Source organism: Euleptes europaea, chromosome 20 (assembly GCF_029931775.1).
Source record: "Euleptes europaea isolate rEulEur1 chromosome 20, rEulEur1.hap1, whole genome shotgun sequence".
NCBI classification, from domain to species: domain Eukaryota; kingdom Metazoa; phylum Chordata; class Lepidosauria; order Squamata; family Sphaerodactylidae; genus Euleptes; species Euleptes europaea.
Window position 1 is genome coordinate 2879591 of NC_079331.1, and position 22283 is coordinate 2901873.

At 45.1% G+C, this 22283-nt stretch overlaps 1 protein-coding gene across 1 annotated transcript; it reads left to right on the forward strand.

The window, feature by feature from the left end:
• The first annotated feature begins 4357 nt into the window (after positions 1-4357).
• Positions 4358-20544, forward strand: LOC130492232 (threonine--tRNA ligase 1, cytoplasmic-like). Its single transcript, XM_056866031.1, has 18 exons — positions 4358-4650; positions 7303-7542; positions 8393-8516; positions 9887-10008; positions 10445-10562; positions 11911-11975; positions 12576-12654; positions 12821-12967; positions 13407-13505; positions 14907-15073; positions 15287-15449; positions 15781-15918; positions 16609-16686; positions 16781-16881; positions 16958-17062; positions 17943-18015; positions 19213-19327; positions 20369-20544. The coding sequence occupies exons 1-18, from the start codon at positions 4358-4360 to the stop codon at positions 20515-20517; spliced, it is 2376 nt and encodes a 791-aa protein (XP_056722009.1). The 3' UTR covers positions 20518-20544.
• Positions 20545-22283: the final 1739 nt, after the last annotated feature.

The window sequence follows — 22283 nt, forward strand, 5'->3', positions numbered from 1 at the left end:
TTGCTGACAGATGGCCATCTAGCCTCTGCTTAAAAACCTCCAGGGAAGGAGAGCTCGCCTCCTCCCGAGGAAGCCTGTTCCACTGAGGAACCGCTCTGACTGTCAGGAAGTTCTTCCTAATGTCTAGACGGAAACTCTTTTTGGAAATTCAGTTTCCAAAATCTAGCTGTTATATTTAGATAAGATTGCTCTAGAAAACCCGTCGACCCCTTTAATTTTCTGTATTTCTTAGGTATGTGCCATGTGGTTAATAAACCCGCAGGCCAGGCACAATCTTTGGGGGAATCAGTCTTTTTGTCCTCTGGAGCAAATATAACTAATTATTTAAGAGCCATCAAGTTGCAACTGATTCATGGAGACCCATCATGGGGTTTTCAGGGCAAGAGTTGTGCAGAGGTGGTTTGCCATTGCCTTCCTCTGTGTAGAGACCCTGGTATTCTTTGGTGGTCTCCCATCCAAATACTAACCAGGGCTGACCCTGCTTAGCATCCGAGATCTGATGAGACCGGGCGAGCCTGAGCTAGCCAGGTTAAGGCAGAGCAAATACATGATGTTAAAATTTGTCAGAGTCCTCAGCCCCTCACAGTTGGATCCAGCATAATTAAAGCCAATGGGATTCTCAACCTGTTTAAATCTAGTTGCTTTGGTTTAGGTGTTGCGATTTGTTCTGTGAAATCTTTCGAGGAGGCATAAAGCACACAGCTGCCCCGAGGTTGGGTTACGTCCGCTCGGAGCTTGCAATCTGCTCACGCCGGTGTGTTCTGCAAACCTTGCTGACCGTTCAGCAATGATTCTCGGACTCTTTCACCACGGTACACCCTGTGACTTAAAGCGTAGCACAGAGCGTACCATGACGGCAGCTGACTCTGATCCGAAAAGACTAGATATATATAGCCAAGGCAACATATCTGCAAACTGCCGCCGCATAATGCATTTGAATCAAAGCAGTAAGAAAAAAAAGTGGCAATTCTAATACAAATATCTGAGAAATCTTTTTTTTTTTAAATTGAACATGTTTCTTGCCGGCGAACCGGTTACTCAGCAACCACAGTCATCTCAACATACGGTATTAATAGTTTCTGTTTTATCAATTTGCAAACACTGGTTTGAAAAAAAAATGTTTTAGATAACAAACGGATCCCAAAATTGCACTATTCCTTTGGATTCCTCTTCGTTTTTAACAAGGAGCTAGAAGGAGAATGAATGCCCGGCGCAAGAGAGAAAGTAATTACTAATTATAGGCTATTAGAGTTGAAGGATTGCGAGGCACTGCTAATAACCCTCTTGGACATTTCAGAGACGGGCTTGTGACCTTACCTGGGTAGTCAAGGAGAATAGACGTGAGCAGGTGGGGGCAGAGCTCCTCCAGAACAGAACAGAAAGCGGAGAAGGCGCGGGGGCCTTTGCGAGAGAGTTTCTCTAAAAAATATGCCGCTGGCTTCCGGCAGCACTCCTGGGATAGAATGTCTTTGTACTCCTCCAAGGAAAAGACTCTCTCGTAAACCAGATCTGACAGCGCTTTCTGTACGTCCAACTCCGCCACAATCCTCTCCCTGTGGTTGCTTAGGATATCAGTGAGGCAGTGGCTGTTATCACCGTGTTCTTTTGCACAGTTATAAAACCAAGACTGAACCGGCCATGCAGACATTTTTGCATTTAGGCTAAAAATAAAACTTAAAAAAAAAACAACACAAAAATTCCCAACTCCGCGTCGCCTGGACCGTCTTCAGTGGGCGGCGGGTGCCTAACGCCGACCGAGGAAAGCGAAGGGGTTCGTACTGTCTGTTTATGGTTATTGCAATTCTTCTGGAATAGAGGAGGCCTGCATCCAAATTATAAAAGAAGGAAAAAAATCTGAGCGCGGTGCTTGTTGCCCCCTAAGAGGATTACTTTCCACTAATTAGCCCGTTACAAGCGTTAACAACCATCTCCGCGGCTATAATGAAATAGACGGAATGAAAAGCTGGGCTACTGTTGCTTTTTAATTCTGCAATTGATTGTCAAAATGATACCCCCTTTGTAATCGCTGACCTACTGAAGGAGAACGCGTGTACACCGAATGAGCAATGCCCCGCTGAGATAAGGAAATGACTGCAGGTGGTTACGAAGCTTCGCATTCTTCTGGGACCACCATAACACAGCCAGATTGCCCACTGCAAATTTTAGGTAGCATTTCTAGGGTTGGGAAATTCCTGGAGATTTCGGGGTGGAGCCTGGGGAGGGGATGGACCTCAGCGGGGTATAAAGCTATGGATTCCACCCTCCAAAGCAACCGTTTTCTGCAGGGGATCTGATGTCTGTAGTCTGGAGATCAGTTGTAATTCCAGATCTTCAGGCCCCACCTGGAGGCGGGCAACCCTAATAATTTCATAGGCGATATGTTATACTGAACACGTCTGTGGAAAGAAAGGTCTAGGATGAATCAACTTTTGTTTTTATGGTGGGAGTCATATATCAGCCAGTAAAAAAAGGAGCCCCGTGGCGCAGAGTGGTAAGCTGCAGTACTGCAGTCCAAGCTCTGCTCACGACCTGAGTTCGATCCCGATGGAAGTCGGTTTCAGGCAGCCGGCTCAAGGTCGACTCAGCTTTCCATCCTTCCGAGGTCGGTCAAATGAGGACCCAGCTTGCTGGGGGTAAAGGGAAGATGACTGGGGAAGGCACTAACAAACCACCCCGTAAACAAAAGTCTGCCTAGGAAACGTCGGGATGTGACGTCACCCCATGGGTCAGGAATGACCCGGTGCTTGCACAGGGGACCTTTACCTTTACCTTAAAAAAAAGGGGGTGGGGAATCCTCCTTCAGCCCCAGAAGGACAGCATCAATCGCTTTTAATTTTGACTGTCTTTTTATACTTGCTGAACTGTTGAATTGTTTTTTAAAGCCCTCAATGAATTGCCCTGGATATCCCAGGCTAGCCCGATTTCATCAAATCTTGGAGGCTAAGCAGGGTCGGCCCTGGTTAGTATTTGGATGGGAGACCACCAAGGAAGTCCAGGGTTGCTACAGCGGTGGCAGGCAATAGCAAACCGCCTCTGAACGTCTCTTGCCTTGCAAACCCGATGGGGGTCACCATAAATCGGCTGTAATTTGACGGTACTTTCCACCACAATCACTTAATGAATTAGGATTAAGAGGAGAGATTCTTACAGCTTGAAGAATGTAGGTGGTACTGCCAGTAGTAATTATTCACTGTGGATCACCCTTTCGTAACCTCTCCTCTTAACCTGTAAAATGCCTGCTATTTACAACAGGTTCTATAGTCTGTTTGTACAACAGTTGATGGGTGCCGTCACAACACTGTCCTTTGTCTCCTGAACCTGAGTTTGGGAGGCGGCCGGCTGAATGTCCGTTGCCTATATCCTTATAAACATATATAATTGTAGGCAAAAACGACTCTGCATGGGCCAACGTGGGTACCGAATGCCCACCGGCTATTTTGTTTTAAATGTAAAACTGCTTCAGGAGCAGACATTTGGGATGGGGAAAGCAGTGGGCTGACTTGGGGGACCTTAATCCGTTTTTTTCTGTTGTGAACCGCCAACCTCAACCATTTTCTGTCTGGGAGGGTTTCTGATGCATCTTTGTGGGGCTCAATCTGGCCCTTGTCTAACACGGGCAGCCACGTTAGGGTTGCCAACCTCCAGGTATCCCACATGAGTATCGCACATGGGATATGCTGTAACCAGTAGGACATGCTTTAAGCTTCTAGGATGGCATTGGGAAGGTCCTTTTGTAAGATGCCAGCTCTTATATGCTGAGTCTGGCATGTGTATAAGTGCACGTTTATAAGTGCAGAGGTACATTGTCAATCTTAAAGTTGTGCAACTTTGAATCTGAGTGCAAAGAATATATTTCAAATCAAAGAATCCATTTCCCAGAGCATATAATGATTTCAGGCATTTCAATATTAGGAGAGGGGGGTTATTGATTTTTTTTTTGCATGCTATTTTTTATTTTCCTATTTAGCAGGCGTGACGGGGATTAGGTGTGATATGCAGAAGAATCTGTGACGTCCTGGGGATCTCCCAATCTCCCTTTGAAATTCCTTTTGTAAGATGCCAGCTCTTATATGCTGAGTCTGGCATGTTTATAAGTGCACGTTTATAAGTGCAGAGGTACATTGTCAACCTTAAAGTCGTGCAACTTTGAATTTGAGTGCAAAGAATATATTTCAAATCAAAGAATCCATTTCCAGGAGCATATAATGACTTCATGGCATTTCAATATTAGGAGAGGGGGAGTATTGTTTTTTTTTGCATGCTATTTTTTTTTTTTTTTTTGCATGGTCGCGGGGAGGAGGAGCCCGAGGAGGCGGCCCTGCCTCGTTGCCCGCCCTGCACCGTCCCCAGCCCGGCCATGGCTGCTGCAGCGGCGGCCGTGGCCTCCCGCCTGGCGCGCCAGGAGCAAGAGATGCGCTGCCTGGCGGCCGAGATCGGGCGGCTGAAGGAGCCGGAGCGCTGGCCCGGCGGCCTGGGTCTCCCCGCCGACCCCAGCCCCGAGCTGCAGGCGCTGCGGGCCGAGAACGAGAAGCTCCGCTACCGACGCCTCCACCTCCGCCGCAGCCTGCAGGCACAGCTGGGCCGCGCCGGGGAGGAGGAGCCCGGGGAAGGAGAGGTAACCGCTGCAAGCTCGGCCTCCGCCTTACTCTCGTGCAAAAGGCCCATGGCTTACTCTCGTGCAAAAGGCCCATTGCGTATTCTCGTGCAAAAGGCTTACTCTCGTGCAAAAGGCCCATTGCTTATTCTCGTGCAAAAGGCCCATTGCTTATTCTCGTGCAAAAGGCTTACTCTCGTGCAAAAGGCCCATTGCTTACTCTCGTGCAAAAGGCCCATTGCTTATTCTCGTGCAAAAGGCCCATTGCTTATTCTCGTGCAAAAGGCTTACTCTCGTGCAAAAGGCCCATTGCTTACTCTCGTGCAAAAGGCCCATTGCTTATTCTCGTGCAAAAGGCTTACTCTCGTGCAAAAGGCCCCTTGCTTACTCTCGTGCAAAAGGCCCATTGCTTACTCTCGTGCAAAAGGCTTACTCTCGTGCAAAAGGCCCATTGCTTACTCTCGTGCAAAAGGCTTACTCTCGTGCAAAAGGCCCCTTGCTTACTCTCGTGCAAAAGGCCCATTGCATCACTCCTCTGCTCGGGAGCGAGGCGGTGCCAAGGCTGTGTGCGCGCGCGCGTGCACCAAAGCGGATCCGGCCGCTCCCAAGTGGGAACCGGAGCTGCAATCTCGGCCTCCTGCTTACTCTCGTGCAAAAGGCCCCTTGCACGAGGGTGCAGGATCGCCCTGCGCGCCTCTACTCGGGAGCAAGCCGTTGCAAAGGCGCGCCCCCATATAGATCCGGGTGCTCCCAAGTGGGAACCCGGCCATAAGTTGGGTTGCCGTTTTGCGCACGCTTGTTGCATGGGAAGAAGCCCCCCCTGCACCGCTGCAATTGGGAGGGCTACGGATGCCAACCTCCAGGCGGGGCCTGGGCGCGCTGGGCAGTTGCTCGGGACCCCACAGCCATAGGTAGGGTTGCCAACCTCCAGGTACTAGCCAGAGATCTGCTATTACAACTGATCTGCCGATACAGATCAGTTCCCCTGGAGAAAGTGGCCGCTTTGGCCATTGGACTCTATGGCACTGCAGTCCATCCCTTCCCCAAACCCCGCCCTCCTCAGCAAAGAGGGACCTGGCAACCCTAGCCACAGGGGCCCCATGCTAATCTATGTATGTTGTGACTTGCCTATTTAGCATGTGTTTTATTAAAGATAATGAACAATGTTAACTTGGGTTTGGATTAAGAATAAATACTGAAGTATGAAGTAAGAAAGGACTTGTTCATGGGTTTGGATTAAGAATAAATATTAAAGTATGAAAGGACTTGTTCATTATGGAAGCACCAATAAATATATCTTTAACTTTATCAACCATTTACAGGGTTGCCAGCTCTGGGTTGGGAAAAACCTGGAGATTTTTTTTGGGGGGGGGTACAGCCTGAGGAGGGCAGGGTTTGGATATAAGTGAAGTCACTGAAGTGAGATTTCTAACTAACCACAGATAGGCCTTGAGCCCGCACCATATAATAAAATGGGTGGAAATGCAATTTAGATCTTACCTGGTTTTCTGCTGCCAAAAAAGGAAGAGGGAGCCCTTTTTAGCCACCAGAATGATTAATACAGGCCACACCTGGGGGCTGCAGGGAAGGGGAATCCTGCCAGGTTGAGCAGTTAAGTCCTTTACTGCCACTGAAGCATTTGTGACAATAAGTAAATGGCTAAGTGTTTCTAACTTGGTTCTTCCTTATCTCTTCTGCTTAGGAGCCTTCCAATGCAAAGAGCGATGCTTGCCAGGCTAAACATAAAAAAGAGAAGAAGAAAGAAAACGAAGCTGCAAACGGATTTAGGAGTGAGGCATGTGGAACCTTTCCTGTGATCAGAGAGCTGGTGTTTCTTAATCTAGGCAAACCCCGTGATGTTAAGGGAACAGAGGGAGTTAAGCAGGTGTTAGGAAAATGTGGGTGAAGTTTGTTTACAATATTCCCAATTTCCATCTAGCTCTTCCCTGAAAAGGGTCCAGGTAAGCTAAATTCAAGGGGAGAAAAAACCCTATAAAAAGTGTGCAGCTCACAAACCAACAAGATTTTCAAATATAAATCTGTAATAGATTTCTATAATGATCGTAACATAGAGAACAGAAAATTGAGTTCTCGTAGGTTATCCGGGCTGTGTAACCGTGGTCTTGGTATTTTCTTTCCTGACGTTTCGCCAGCAGCTGTAGAGGAGTAACACTGTTACTCCTCTGAAGATGCCGGCCACAGCTGCTGGCAAAACGTCAGGAAAGAAAATACCAAGACCACGGTCACACAGCCCGGATAACCTACGAGAACCAATGAACTCTGACCGTGAAAGCCTTCGACAATATTAAGAAAATTGAGTATTACAATGCTATCCAAAACAGAGTTACATCCTTCTAAACTTATTTACTTCAACCAGCTTTGAATCACAGTGTTAGTCTTGGCCTTTAAAATCTGCTCTATAAAGGGACTTAACAATGTGTACAAAAGTTACTAGTCCACACAAAATCTTAACTCATTATCCCTGCCTATTTATCTTAGATATTTGAGGCTTAGAATGGGGGGAAAAGACCCAGTTTGCAAAAAAATCATTCTGTGGTTGCTGGAAGTGAATGGCTGTTTACAAGAAGGATTATTTAGTGCTTCCGAACGCTTGGGAACTATTCAGATGTTCATTGGTGGAATAATACCATTTTTGGGCCCTAGCTCTTGACTCTGCAGAGTATTGCACTGCTAAAAATGTAGAAGAGGAGCAGAGACCCTTCTTTGGGAGTCGGCTTTTTAAAAACTCGCCTTTTCGTTTGCCAGGAGCCGAGCTACATCCCGGACAGACTGAAGCTGTATGCAGCGCTGAAGAAAGAGCACGACACCCTGCTTTCTTCCAGGGCAGCCAGTCAGAGCAGAACGATCCAAATCACCCTTGCCGATGGGAAGAAGGTGGAAGGGGAATCCTGGCGAACAACTCCCCATCAGATTGCGCAAAAAATCAGGTGATTGCAGGGCGAAGGATTGCTTCAGGGACTGTTGGTGTTGTGTGTAACGTGCCCGACCTCGGGAGTGAGGAGGAAAAATCTTTTGGCTCATTCAGTCTTTGGTTTTTGGCTGGCCTATCTAGCTGATACTGATGTTAACCGAGCTCAGGGAAAGAGTACATTCAGTAACTGAAGTCTTACTGTGTGTGTGTGTGTGTGTGTGAAGGGCTGTCAAGTCACAGCCGACTTCTGGCAACCCCAGCAAGGAGCTCTCAAGGGAGAAGCAGAGGGGCTTTGCCATTGCCTTCATTTGCTGGTCGCCAGCGTGGTGTCGTGGTTAAAAGCGGTGGACTTTGATCTGGAGAACCAGGTTTGATTCCCCACTCCTCCACAGGAGTGGCGGGGGCTAGTCTGGTGGACTGGATTTGTTTCCCCGCTCCTCCACACGAAGCCAGCTGGGTGACCTTGGGCTAGTCAAAGCTCTCTTAGAGCTCTCTCAGCCCCACCTACCTCACAGGGTGTCTGTTGTGGGGAGGGGAAGGGAAGGTGATTGTAAGCCGGTTTGATTCTGACTTTCGGCATATAAAAACCAACTCCCCTCTTCTCCCTTCCAAGTACTGACTCTGCTTAGCTTCCAAGATCTGACAAGATCAGGCTATACCATGCCCCCTTTCTTCCTGGAAATCTTACTATGTTCTCCATTAAAAAAAAAACCTTGGAATTAGCTTGTTTCTCCTCCTCCCCAGCCCCTTTCTCTGCAAGTGGATTTAAAAGTTTAAAGGCGGTGACAAATTTGGCAGAGTGTCCTTTTAAATACAAACTGATTTGTGTACATGGTAGCTGAAGTGTGCATTTTTGCTTTCTGTAGCCGAGCGCTGGCTGATAGTGCGGTCATCGCCAAAGTGAACGGTGGACTGTGGGATTTAGATCGTCCGCTGGAGGGAGACGCTACTTTGGAGCTGCTCACGTTTGACAGCGAAGAAGCGCAAGCGGTATGTAAACTATTTTCTCCCCCCTTCCCGTTTCCCAAATCAAAAAGAATCTCCTGATTTCAGAAAGGGAAGTCTGTGGGGTGGGATGCATATGCAGTCAATGTGAACACGGGGGTAAACCAAAAGCAGTTGAGAGCGAAAGGAAACGGGAAAAAAAATGGTATGATTAGGGTTGCCAACCTCCAGGTGGTGGCTAGAGATCTCACAGAATCGTAGAGTTGGAAGGGACCACCAGGGTCATCAAGTCCAACCCCCTGCACAATGCAGGAAATTCACAAATACCTCCCCCCCACACCTAGTGACCAGAAGATGGCCAAGATGCCCTCCCTCTCATCATCTAAGGTCACAGAATTAGCATTGCTGACAGATGGCCATCTAAACTCTTCTTAAAAACCTCCAGGGAAGGAGAGCTTACCACCTCCCGAGGTATCTCCCGCCATTACAACTGATCTATAGGCGACAGAGATCAGTTCCCCTGGAGAAAATGGCTGCTGTGGAGGGTGGCATTATACCCTTCCCCAAACCCCACTGTCCTTAGGCTCCACCCCATAAATCTCCAGGTATTTCCCAAGTCGGAGGTGGCAACCCTAGGTATGATGCAATATAACGTCAGCTATTTCATATTAGGCCGGCAAGATACTCACACACGTATATTGATGTTGTAATTTGAACTAGAGGTATCCAGAAGTGGAAATATTTGGAGACTTATTTTATATAAGGAGTATTTAATTCACTCCCAAGAAATTAATTTGCTTATCTTGCTGGTTCTTGTAATTTATGTCTTTTATGGTGTGAGTTAGATATTATCGTGCTAATTATGGTCATAAGCAACTGATAAGAATTTGAGCCGAAGCACATTTGGCATCTATTTTATTGTATTTGGCAGTGAGTGTTACTTTATTGTATGTGCACAAATGTTTCCTGCTTTGGATTGATGTTTGTATTAAATTACTGGTGTTATATTTCCCCGTACCCAAGTTTTTAAATGGGATTCATCTTTTTCAGCTGTTCTGTGGTCTGCTCTTAGCCTGAGAACTCTTTTATCAGTATCATTTTAGCCTGCTCTGTTTTTTTTTAATGTACTCTTCCGACCTGGCTTGTTTTTACTGTTTTTGTTGGTTGTTTTATTGTTTTAGTTGGGAGCGGCCCCATTCAGTTCTCCGGAGAGGCAGCAAACACATTTCTAAAACAAATAAACTCTAGGGTATTCTTACATAAGTGCCCAAACCATATTTCATAGATGAGAGTACAATTGGAAATTGCTATATTGGAAGAAGCAAAAAAAATTGGTTAATTTCAAATTTTGGTTATAGTCAAGAATTCTATTCAAGGGTGAGTTATACTGTTAAACTATCTCTTTTTAAATATAGGTGTATTGGCATTCTAGCGCTCATATTCTTGGAGAAGCCATGGAAAATTTTTACGGAGGATGTTTGTGCTATGGACCTCCCATTGAGAATGGGTTTTACTATGACATGTTCATGGAAAACAGGTATGGTTTTGCTGGCGAGTGTGAATGTTTTGGAATTGGCATAGCCGCTTGAAACGCTTTACGTTGAATTGATTTTTAAAGCTAACCGTTTATTGAAAGGCAAATTCCACAGGGGCGGCTGAGCTGGGTCTGCAGTGAAAATAACATTTGGGCACCTTAAAGACAAATGAATTTATTGAGGCATAGAATAGAATCATAGAGTTGGAAGGGACCACCAGGGTCATCTAGTCCAACCCCCTGCACAATGCAGGAAGCCTGTTCCACTGAGGAACCGCTCTGACTGTTAGAAAATTCTTCCTAATGCCTAGATGGAAACTCTTCTGATTTAATTTTAACCCATTGGTTTTGGTTCGACCTTCTGGGACCAGGCATAAACTATTGGGAGCCAGGACCTGCCTAGTTTGATTTATGATATTTGGCTTTTTATTTTGTCTAGAGGGGTATCTAGTAGCGAGTTCCCAACACTGGAGAACCTCTGTAAAAGCATCATAAAGGAGAAACAGCCCTTTGAAAGACTAGAAATCCGCAAGGAAGTCCTGCTGGACATGTTTAAGGTAATTCTTCGGCTTTGCTAGTGCTAGAAATCATCCAGTTCAAAAATGGTGGTGAGCTTCGGAAATGGAGGCCTATAGCACTCCCTCTGCTTTTCTGTTTTGACACTGCCCATTCAAACTTCTAATTTTTTTTTGTGGTAAGTGCTTTGTGAAGAAAGCTGATAGGAAGAAAATAGATTCCTTTGAAATGTGGTGTTGGAGGAGAGTGTATTACGGATACCGTGGGCTGCCAAAAAAACAAATCAGTGGGTTATAGATCACATCAAGCCTGAACTGACCCTAGAAGCTAAAATGACTAAACTGCTGCTATCGTATTTTGGTCACGTCATGAGACGACAAGAGTCACTGGAAAAGACAGTCATGCTAGGAAATGTTGAGGGCAGCAGGAAAAGAGGAAGACCCAACAAGAGATGGGTTGACTCAATAAAGGAAGCCACGGCCCTCAATTTGAAAGACCTGAGCAAGGCTGTCAAAGACAGGACATTTTGGAGGACTTTCATTCATAGGGTCGCCATGAGTCGGAAGCGACTTGACGGCACTTAACACACACAAGTGCTTTGTCGCTCTGCCATTTGGGTTGAATAATCTGGCAGCATGCAGGAAGTCAGTGGCCTCGGCTGTGCGAATGCGGCTTTGAAAATTGCGCTTCCTGGTTGGTTAGCACGCCTAGAGGGAGGGCGGAGAAGGCAGGGCTCCTTCTTCGGCTGTTTCCATCCTCCCCTCTCACAGCACATCATAAATCTTGCATGAGAACGATGTAGTCTGAATGTCAATGGGACCTCTCCATCACGTTTCTTATGGGTTGTGCAGTTGACTGGAAAATGCTGGGCTTGAAACACGGCCAGCCTGTCTGGCCTCTGTTGGCCTTCTCCTGTGTGACTCCTAATGTGCTGTTCTTCTGTTAGGAATGAACTTTCTAGACTGCTTCTAGAATGAATTGCTCAAAACAGTGGCTGTTACCGCACTAGATATTCCCAGCAATGTATTAAGAGTTTGAAAACATTATAAAAAAATACTGTTCGCACTTTCTATGTATTCCCAGCGATGTATTAAGAGTTTGAAACTTATAAAAAATAGTGTTTGCACTTTGTTTGGCCCCTTTAGCTGTGAAGACGTCTTCCAACCATTTTTTAGCCGTAGTATCCAAAAACCCTTTTAAAGTGATGTTTTTTATAACATTTCCAAACTCTTGATACATCGCTGGGAATACCTAGTGCAGTAACAGCCAGTGTTTCTGTGATTCCCCCTCCCCGGTCTTGAAAGAGCCACATAATCAGGTTGACAGATTTCTAATTCTTGATTCCATCTCCTCATGTGACCACCCTTTTTTCTCTGTCTTCTTACATAGTATAACCCATTTAAATGTCGAATTCTAAACGAGAAAGTTGACACACCGACAACAACCGTGTACAGGTAAATGCATGCATACCTCTTTTTTTTTTTGCAATGCATTTGAAATAATTACGGTACGTTGATTATCGTGTTTTAAATTTTAAATAGTTTTAAATTTTGACCATGGACGATACACTCAAAGAAATGGCTAACCAGCCCAATATGTGCTGGTCACCATATTTATTTCTTGTACATCCTTCTGATCTATTTTCTGATAGCATGGGCCTCTCGCCCATGTATTTGTGAAGCTGCTACAGAGGACCTAATTCATTGCACCTTATTCTGTCCTCTTTACACAGAGCCCAGATTTAAATTTCTCGGAGCGATCCTAAAGGGCCTAAATCTTTTTCCAGATCCAGAGAAGCTGCTCTTTCTCCTATCAGACGCCAATCCTGATGTTTCCTACAAGGTGTCACTCTTTGCTTTAGCAGCCAGGAAAATCCCGAGCAAAAGCTGTTTTTAATCAGGGAACTTTATATTATTTAAATACTAGCTTCTTGTGGGTCAGACTGTTTTAAAGTTATTTCAATGTTGTATGTTATTTTAGTGTTTTGTATGATAGATTGTGATGGCCTTTGGCCACAAACAATAAACTTTATCACGATCACTATTTTCTGATAGGTGCGGCCCATTGATTGATTTGTGTCTGGGCCCTCACGTGAGGCATACTGGCAAAATTAAGGCCTTGAAGATCATTAAGGTAAAGGGCCATTTTAAAAAATTAGGGGTCCCAAGGGTAGCGTCACCTCTCGGTTCAGTTTTTTAAGCTGTTAAAATGGCCTACAGGATTTCAGTTCCCCGGGATGTATATTTACTGTATTCTGTCTTCGGCCGCTTTTTAAAGTCAAACATGTTTTCGACGTTAGAATTCTTCCACGTATTGGGAAGGAAAGGCCAACATGGAAACCCTGCAGAGAATTTACGGGATATCGTTCCCAGACAACAAAATGATGAAGGAATGGGAGAAGTTCCAGGAGGAAGCCAAAAACCGAGACCACAGGAAAATTGGCAGGGTAGGAACTGCGTGCTTTCGTCTGTGTACAAATCAGATTTGTTCCTGAGTGTCTGGGCAAGGAAGAGGCATGCCCGGGTCTGCTTCATGAGTTCAGGGCAGAGGTGTATATTTTCCCCTCTGTGTTACAAATAAAAGGCTGGGGCCAGGCTGGGAGGTGAACTGGTGGCTTCCAGCTCATGCGTTTATCTACTCTCCTGTGTCCGCTCTCTGCACAGTTACCTCTGAGCATGCCTTCTCTTTCAGAGAGCATCGTGGGAAAACTAGTAGCAGGGCGACAAATGGCTGGCTGTCTCCATCCCAGCTAGACTTCCCTACAGGAAAAGCAGCTGCAAGCAAATGACTTGGATGCGCTTATTATGTGACCCTTCAAAACAAGAATTGCTGGTGAATTGCTTCCTCTTTTAATTCCTGATCTTTGTCCCCAATTTCTGATCTAGGAACAAGAACTCTTCTTCTTTCACGACCTGAGTCCCGGAAGTTGTTTCTTTCTTCCCAGAGGTGCCTTTATTTACAATACGCTCATCAATTTTATTAAAGTGAGTATAACCATCTCAAACATTAGTGTGTTCCAAGTGTTAAAAGCCTGTATAGAAGGCTCTTGAATATCTTTTGGGTGGAGATGGTTTCAGGTGGGTTGCTGTGTTGGTCTGCAATAGAAGAGCAAAATTTAAGTCCAGTTAACACCTTAAAGACTAGGTAAGAGATGTCATTTAAGAGCCCCGTGGCGCAGAGCAGTAAGCTGAAGTGCTGCAGTCCAAGCTCTGCTCACGACCTGAGTTCGATCCCGACGGAAGTCGGTTTCAGGTAGCCGGCTCAAGGTCGACTCGGCCTTCCATCCTTATGAGGTCGGTAAAATGAGTACCCAGCTTGCTGGGGGTAAAAGAGAAGATGACTGGGGAAGGCACTGGCAAACCACCCCGTAAACATAGTCTGCCTTGTAAACGTTGGGATGTGACATCACCCCATGGGTCAGGAATGATCCGGTGCTTGCACAGGGGACCTTTACCTTTTAAGAGATTTCAAGAGTCAAAGGGGAAAGAAGGGGCTTGCTGGAAATGTCAACAGACAGATGGTTCTTACTTTCATGTTTGGTGGACTTGTCCAAGGCTACAAATGTACTGGACGAAGATTCAACGTGAATTACAGAACATAACTAAAATGAAAATAAAACTGGACCCCAAATATTTTTTACTAAGCATAACACCACCTGATTTACCCATGAAATTCAGAGATATGTTCAAATATGCCACAACAGCTGCAAGAACTGTACTGGCAAGAACCTGGAAGCAAACGTCTATACCCGATATAGAAGAATGGAGAGACAAAATACTCGACTATGCAAACATGGCCAAAATGACTTTCATGATGAAACCTACCACAAATGAGTCAATAGAACAGTTCAATGAGAAATGGCAATCATTCTGTATCTATATGTTAGCGGATAAATATATCATAAGACACTACAATAAATATATTGATAAATCTAACCATACTAATCTAATGAAAATGCTTGATAATTAAAGGTTGAACATGTAGAATGCTTTTGAATTTATGAGACCAAAACTGTGCTTGTTTATTCCAGACAGATTTTTCCTAGCCCCTTCTCTTTTTTCCTTTTTGTATCCCTTATTTGATAAATAAATAAAACTTTATATAATAAAAAAAGCTGCTTTCATCAGATACATCTGACAAAGGGAGCTTTGGACTCAAAAACTTTATACCCTCGAAATCTTGTCTTTAAGGTCCTACTGGACTCGAATCTTTGCAGGTGTTAATCTTGATTGGCGGCTGCTCTCTGGATAGCCCCATAAGGCAGCTGACCTCTTTCAGGTGGTAGTGGGTGTTCTTTTGTATTAGAGCAGGAATTATTTTTTGAGAATGCTGAGAGGCATTATTGCGAAGTGTCAAAGTGTCCATTGTCCGATGTACTTTCGCAGGAGGAATATCATCGGCGTGACTTCACTGAAGTGCTTTCTCCTAATATCTACAATAGCAAACTTTGGGAAGTTTCCGGCCACTGGCAACACTACAGTGAAAACATGTTCTCGTTTGAGTCTGAGAAGGAAACGTTTGCTCTTAAGCCTATGAATTGCCCTGGACACTGGTTTGTGTGAACTGGATTTGTTTCCCCCGCTCCTCCACATGAAGCCTCCTGGGTGACCTTGGGCCAGTCACAGTTCTTTCTGAACTCTCTCAGCCCCACCTACGTTACAGGGTGTTTGTTTAGGGGAGGGAATTGTAAGCCAGTTTGATTCTTCCTTAAGTAGTAGAGAAAGTCGGCATATGAAAACTAACTCCTCTTCTACTCTGCTCCTAGCTTGATGTTTGCTCACCGGCCCCGATCCTGGAGGGAAATGCCTTTGAGGTTGGCTGACTTCGGAGTTCTCCACCGAAACGAGCTCTCGGGGACCCTGAGCGGTTTGACTCGCGTCAGGCGCTTCCAGCAAGACGATGCCCATATCTTTTGCGCCATGGAGCAGGTAAAAAGGTTGTGCTGATATTGCTTTAAAGGAATGTTGCTTTGGGGTAGATCTATTGCTCAGTGGTAGAGCATCTGCTTGGCATGCAGAAAAACACGGGTTCAATCCCCGACATCTCTAGTCAAAAGGACCAGGAAGTAGGTGATGTGAAAGACCTCCACCTCAGATCCGGAAGAGCAGCTGCCAGTTTGAGTAGACAGTACTGACCTTGATAGACTGATAGCCTGATTCTGTATAAGGCAGCTTCAGGCGTGTGCTTGGCTTACCAAAGTGGGTGAGGGGTCCATGATAGGGATTTCTGGCACCGACATCTTTGTTCTTTAAACTGCAGATTGAAGAAGAAATTAAAGGTTGCCTGGACTTCTTGCAGTCAGTATATTCCGTCTTTGGCTTTACCTTTCAACTGCATCTTTCTACAAGGCCTGAAAACTTCCTTGGAGAAAAAGAAATCTGGGACCAGGCAGAGAAGGTAATCGTAGGAAGAGATTTAATATTTCAGTCCTGGGGGGGGGGGGAACAAAGGTGCTTGAGAAAGGGTTTGTGTGTCCTGAAAGGGAAGGTTATTGTGGGTGCTTCTATGACTTGGGAAGGCAAGATGAGCCTCCGATGCTTCTATAATCCTAATCCTATTGCATTGTTTATTCAATGACCTCTTCCGGTTGATTGTAGTGCTTTACTCTGTGTAATGTACCTTGAGTCCCGGTGGAGCCAGCGTGGTGTAGTGGTTAAGAGCGATGGTTTGGAGTGGTGGGCTCTGATCTGGAGAACCGGGTTTGATTCCCCACTCCCTCCACATGAGCGGCGGATGCTAATCTGGTGAACTGGATTTGTTTCCCGACTCCTACATACGAAGCCAGCTGGGTGACCTTGGGCAAGACACCGCTCTCTTAGAGCTCTCTCAGCCCCACCTACCTCACAGGGTGTCTGTTGTGGGGAGGGGAAGGGAAGGTGATTGTAAGTCGCTTTGATTCTCCCTTAATTGGTAGAGAAAGTCGGCATATAAAAACCAACTCTTCTTCTGGGAAAGGCGGACAGTAAATAACCCAAATAAAAATAACTGAAATCTCCTTCTCTAGTCTGTTGGGTTTCCATTACGTTTTACTGGAGCCCTGCCTACATAAGCACATGTTTAACCTTTATTCTTGTAACAAACTCTTAGCAACTCCAGAACAGCCTGGATGACTTTGGGGAGCCATGGAAGCTAAATCCAGGTGACGGGGCATTTTATGGTCCCAAGGTTAGTAATCGTTTTGTGCTCCTAATGTCTTTTTTAAAAAGTATTGTAAGTTTTTTTTTAAAGTGCATCTATTGTGTCGTATTGTCACATACAGATCGACATTACAATCAGAGATGCTATCGGCCGATACCACCAGTGTGCAACTATACAACTTGACTTCCAGCTACCCATCAGATTTAATCTTTCCTACGTTGGGTAAGTTTGCAAAATGAGCACTTCCTGTTTTCAGCTATTTTCTTCCATTTCTATCAATCGTTCTTCTCTTTCGCAGTAAAGACGGCGATGACAAGAAACGGCCGGTGATTGTCCATAGAGCTATTCTGGGCTCCGTGGAGCGGATGATAGCCATTCTAGTGGAAAATTATGGTGGAAAGTGGTGAGTTGTGTGTTTGGGTGGTAAATAGGAACTGTTAGGAAAGAGCCTGTCTAAGGTGGGTCTTCCAACTCGGAACACTGTTCTGAAAACAACCCAACACTGATTATTCTTGTCTGTATTCAGAGGGGAAAGTGGTCATGATCATTATTTTGGATTTTCATGGATCCTTCTCTGCCTAGCAAGAAGCCACTCCTTTGGTTCCAATCCAGTGGCAGTTTGCTTCTGAGTAGATGCAGCAGTCTGTAAGGATAAGCAGATTAAGGAGGAGAGAGGGTTTTTTTTTTTGTAATTTATGAGTGACTTCCTCAAACAGCCTGTTGTGCCGACCGGTCAAAGAGAAGTTCTTGGCTTATGTCCCATTGGCCTAAGAAGGTCGAGGCTTACTTTAGGTTTTACCAGGATGACCAAGCCCGATCTCATAGAATCATAGAATTGGAAGGGACCACCAGGGTCATCTAGTCCACAATGCAGGAAATTCACAACTACCTCTCCCTTCCACACCCCCAATGACCCCTACTCCATGCCCAGAAGGTGGCCAAGATGTCCTCCCTCTCATCATCTGCTTAAGGTCATAGAATCAGCATTGCTGACAGCATTCTATCAGAAGCTAAGCTGGGTTGGCTCTGGTTAGTTCTTGGATGGGAGACCACCGAGGAAGTCCAGGGTTGCTATGGAGGCAAAGGCAAACCACCTCTGTTGGTTTCTTTCTTTGAAAATCCTACATGGTCACCAAAGGTCGGCTGCGACTTGATGACACTCTCCTCTTTGGGTTTAGGATTAGGCTAGAAATGACCTAGTCATAAATATATTTGTTGCAGACCCACCGGGGGTATGAAAAAAAGGTTTACTGTTTTGTCTGTTGTGTTTCTATTCTGGACAGGCCTTTCTGGCTCTCTCCTCGGCAGGTCATGGTGGTTCCTGTCGGGCCTACTTGTGAAGAATATGCTCAGCAGGTAAGGGCAGAAAATTCAACCGGAAGGAAGACTGGGTAAAAATTGTATTACTTTCTGATGGAAAGAGAGATCATTCTACTCTGTGCATTTAGCGCAGAAATAGGCCCACATCTCTACTTGGTCGATCTGGCCACCTATTCTACAGTAATTAGAAGGCTGGACTGCTATAACATGTTGCATGTGGGACTGCCCTTGAAGACAGTCTGTGAATTTACAAGTACTGGGGCTTATTTACTATCTGGAGCTAGTTTCAATGTACGCATTCTGCCAGAGTAACTGTACTAGCTGCTTGCTTGTTTCAGGGTCCCATTCAAGGTTGTGGCCGATAAAGCCGATCATGACTTAGGAACCACCTATCTTTCAGGACCGCCTCTTCGAGTATATTCATGGGCAAACCTTACATATTGAGTGTGCTGTTCAGACTGCATTCCCCGGTTTCTTGTAATTTGGAGGGGTTTCACGGCAGACAAGGGGATTCCGTGAGCACAGGAAACTTGGATCCTGCTGCTTTCCAACCTGTAGTTTTTGTGGTTCTTGTAGGTTATCTGGGCTGTGTGACCGTGGTCTTGGTATTTTCTTTCCTGACGTTTCACCAGCAGCTGTGACAGGCATTTTCAGAGGAGTAACACTGAAGGACAGTGTCTCTCAGTGTCAAGGGTGTAGGAAGAGTAATATATAGTCAGAAGGGGGTTGGGTTTGAGCTGAGTCATTGTCCTGCAAAGTATTAAAGGTAATGTGCTAATCATTGTCCTGTAAGTATCAAGATAATGTGCTAATGAGGGTGAGGTATGCACATTACCTTGATACTTACAGGACAATGATTAGCACATTACCTTTGATACTTTTTGCAGGACAATGATTCAGCTCAAACCCAACCCCTTTCTGACTATATATTACTCTTCCTACACACTTGACACTGTCCTTCAGTGTTACTCCTCTGAAGATGCCTGCCACAGCTGCTGGCGAAACGTCAGGAAAGAAAATACCAAGACCACGGTCACACAGCCCGGATAACCTACAAGAACCAATGAACTCTGACCGTGAAAGCCTTCGACAATACTTCTGTAGTGTTTGTGTATTTCAATTTCAAATACCTTTATTGGCATAGTACAATTTGCAGTATATAAAAAAGGATTTTGTGTATTTGTGATGATGTGAATCAAATGAGGATATTACCCCATTCTACTTTTTTTTTAGGTCTGCAACAGCTTTTTTGATGTTGGCTTCATGGCCGATGTGGATCTAGATCAGAGCTGCACTTTAAACAAGAAAATAAGAAATGCCCAGCTGGCGCAATATAATTTTATTTTTGGTATGCTTAACTACTTACGTTGTCCCCCTTCAGCATCAGGATGGCTATGGAGAGCCAGCATGGTGTGGTGGTTAAGAGCGGTGGTTTGGAGCGGTGGACTCTGATCTGGAGAACCGGGTTTGATTCCCCACTCCTACACACGAAGCCAGCTGGGTGACCTTGGGCAAGTTACAGCTCTGTTAGAGCTCTCTCAGCCTCACCTACCTCGCAGGGCATCTGTTGTGGGGAAGGGAAGGTGGTTGTAAGCCAGTTTATGTCTCCCTTAAGTGGTAGAGAAAGTGGTAGAGAAAGTCATATAAAAACCAACTCTTCTTCTTCTTATCTTCATTGAAATCATGACAGACGTTCATTTTGTAAATTGGGTGATGCAATCAAAGAAGTTTTCCTTGATTATGCTAGTGCTAATATTAATTCATCATAGGGTTTTCAAGGTAAAGGTTGGTCAGAAGTGGTTTACCAGTGCCTTCTTCTGCGCAGTACTAACCAGGGTTAGCCGTAGTGGCACTGCCGTTGTCTACGAAAGATCCTCCGCCAGTGTCACCTTCCACTACTGCTGCTGCCCAGTAGCTAGCCTTCAGGGATTCCTCTGCCCCCATCCCCATTGGAACTGCCTGTTCTCTTCTGCGGATGTGGCCATTGATCCCTTAAGGGGGTGGATGCATCTTCGTCTGGTGTCTCAGCTGTGACCATTCCGTCTTGAGTGACTCTGCTAGGAGTTTAGTCTCGTGATAGAGTCTAGACCCCTTACGGTATTGCTCTCAGCTTCCCTGACACACACAACCCCCCTCACCAGATGCTGGATTGTGCAAATGGTGTGTTTGTGACAGTGACACGTAAATTGGAAGGTTCATGTGATATGTTTGGGGTGTAGACCCAGGAGGAGTTAGAAACATGCATTTTCCTTAAATCGTGACCCTAAGGACTGCTTAGATGTACTGAATATAGTGGGGCTTGCTCCCAAATACACGTTGCATAGGTTTGCAATCTTAGAAGGTATCATGCAAAGTAATGGTGTTCTGCATTATTATTATTTTGGTGCAGTGGTTGGAGAAAAGGAAAAAGCAAACCATGCTGTGAATGTCCGGACAAGAGACAACAAAGTCCATGGAGAAGTTTCAGTCCCTTCTGCCATTGAAAAACTAATGAAGTTAAAAGAGTCGCAAACGCTCCATGCAGAAGAAGAATTCTAATCCTTCCTGACTTGGGAACACACTGGAATATCAGCCCAGTACTGAGCCTGTTTCCTCGGAAATAAGCCTCACAGAATTCAGTGATACTTACTTTCTTGTAAGTACGCTTAGGCTTGCACCCTTGGAATGAGGCCGCCGTCTAACGCCATAGTACCTCTTGCCAGCTCTCTGAACATCCAGAAAACCACATCTGTAGCTGATGCTTTTGAAATAATGTGAACTCCCGGGGACCTTTCTAGACGTCTCTCAGCCAGTTGCATGCATCTGCCAAATGGTGAACCACCTTGCGAATCTCCTAAATGAGAGATGGTAAAACAAAAACCCATCAATAAATAAAATGCTGCAAACTCCCACAGGAAATGCTTCATTGAGTACAAAGCCAAGTCTGAAGTCTATAAATCTAGCTGCAATGTAATAATTGTACTTGTTCCTTGGGGTTGAGTAAAACCTCATTTACACCATTTGGCAGCTATACTGTCTGAAGTTCCCTTTAGTTGAAATAAAGAACTGTCGGTAACTGCATCCATACTTTTATTTTATTTTAACTTTGTACTATCTTTAAGGCAACTAACATTCACAGAAGCGGCACAACCAGTTATCATTTGACTATTAGCGGCAACACTAAAACAGCAACAGAGATTGTATTATTCCCATGCTAAGAAAACATACAATAATGTTGACATGGTTATTTTAAACATTATCATGAAGTCCCCTTCCATCTAAAAGAGTTGGTTATCCAGACCAGGAATTTGGATGCTGAACTAACTGCAATGCAGCTGTGCAGAAAAGCTAATCTGTTACTAAAGCCTTGACTTCAGACTACAGGAAATGTGGCCAGATTTTGAAATGTGATTTTTTTCCTCTCTGAAGATGGGTTGAAGATCATAGGTTCTCTTCTAATGAATGAAATGCTTTAATAAAGCAGCTTTTCAACTAGTACCTCCCTAAATTAAATCTTGATGTCTCTGGTGTAAAATCAGTTTCCTTCCGCGCCTTAACATAGGACACTTTTCCCAGCGATATTTTCTTTTGTAAGCATTGTTGAAATAAACCACTTGCATGAGAGAAGGGCCTGGTGGATTGTGGTGTAAGGGTCAAATCCTTTGACTCTGCTTGCCATCCTTATGAAAGCCCCAAATCCCTGCTTGAAACACCCTCACCATATTATACACAAACAGTTCAAGGTAGCATATTCAATCTCACTCAGTAAAAGTCACAGATGTGCACCAGTACGGTTGGAGTGTTACACTAGGACCAGAGAGGCAGTGTGGTGTAGTGGTTAGACTAGGAGCTGGGAAATCCTGGTTTCAAGCACCAGCTACACCTGCAAATTCGAGAGGCATCAGTTGCAATCTTAAAGGCACTTTCCTGGGAGTACGGACCATTGATGGGGTTGCCAGGTCCCTCTCTGCCATCAGTGGGAGGTTTTTTTGGGTGGAGCCTGAGGGTGGGGTTTGGGGAGGGGCTTCAATGCCATAGAGTCCAATTGCCAATGCGGCCATTTTCTCCAGGTGAACTGATCTCTACTGGCTGGAAATCAGTTGTAATAGCAGATCTCCAGCTAGAACCTGGAGGTTGGCAACCCGACCCTTCGAATAAAATGGGACTTAATTCTGAGTAGCCCTGTTGAGGATTGTTTCCATAGTTCCTGAGACAACCCCCCCTCCCAAACCCCTCCCAAACAAAGTCCTTGCAGCTGATGGATTTCTTTTCGACAGAAGCTAAAGTGCGATTTGCAAAGTCAAATTTGCAAGGCTGTTAAAGAC

Coding starts and splice junctions, on each gene's coding strand:
- LOC130492232 (XM_056866031.1), top strand. CDS start 4,358: ATGGCTGCTGCAGCGGCGGCCGTGGCCTCCCGCCTGGCGCGCCAGGAG. Junction 8,517..9,886: donor ACAGCGAAGAAGCGCAAGCG/GTATGTAAACTA, acceptor TTTTAAATATAG/GTGTATTGGCATTCTAGCGC. Junction 15,074..15,286: donor ATGAATTGCCCTGGACACTG/GTTTGTGTGAAC, acceptor CTCTGCTCCTAG/CTTGATGTTTGCTCACCGGC.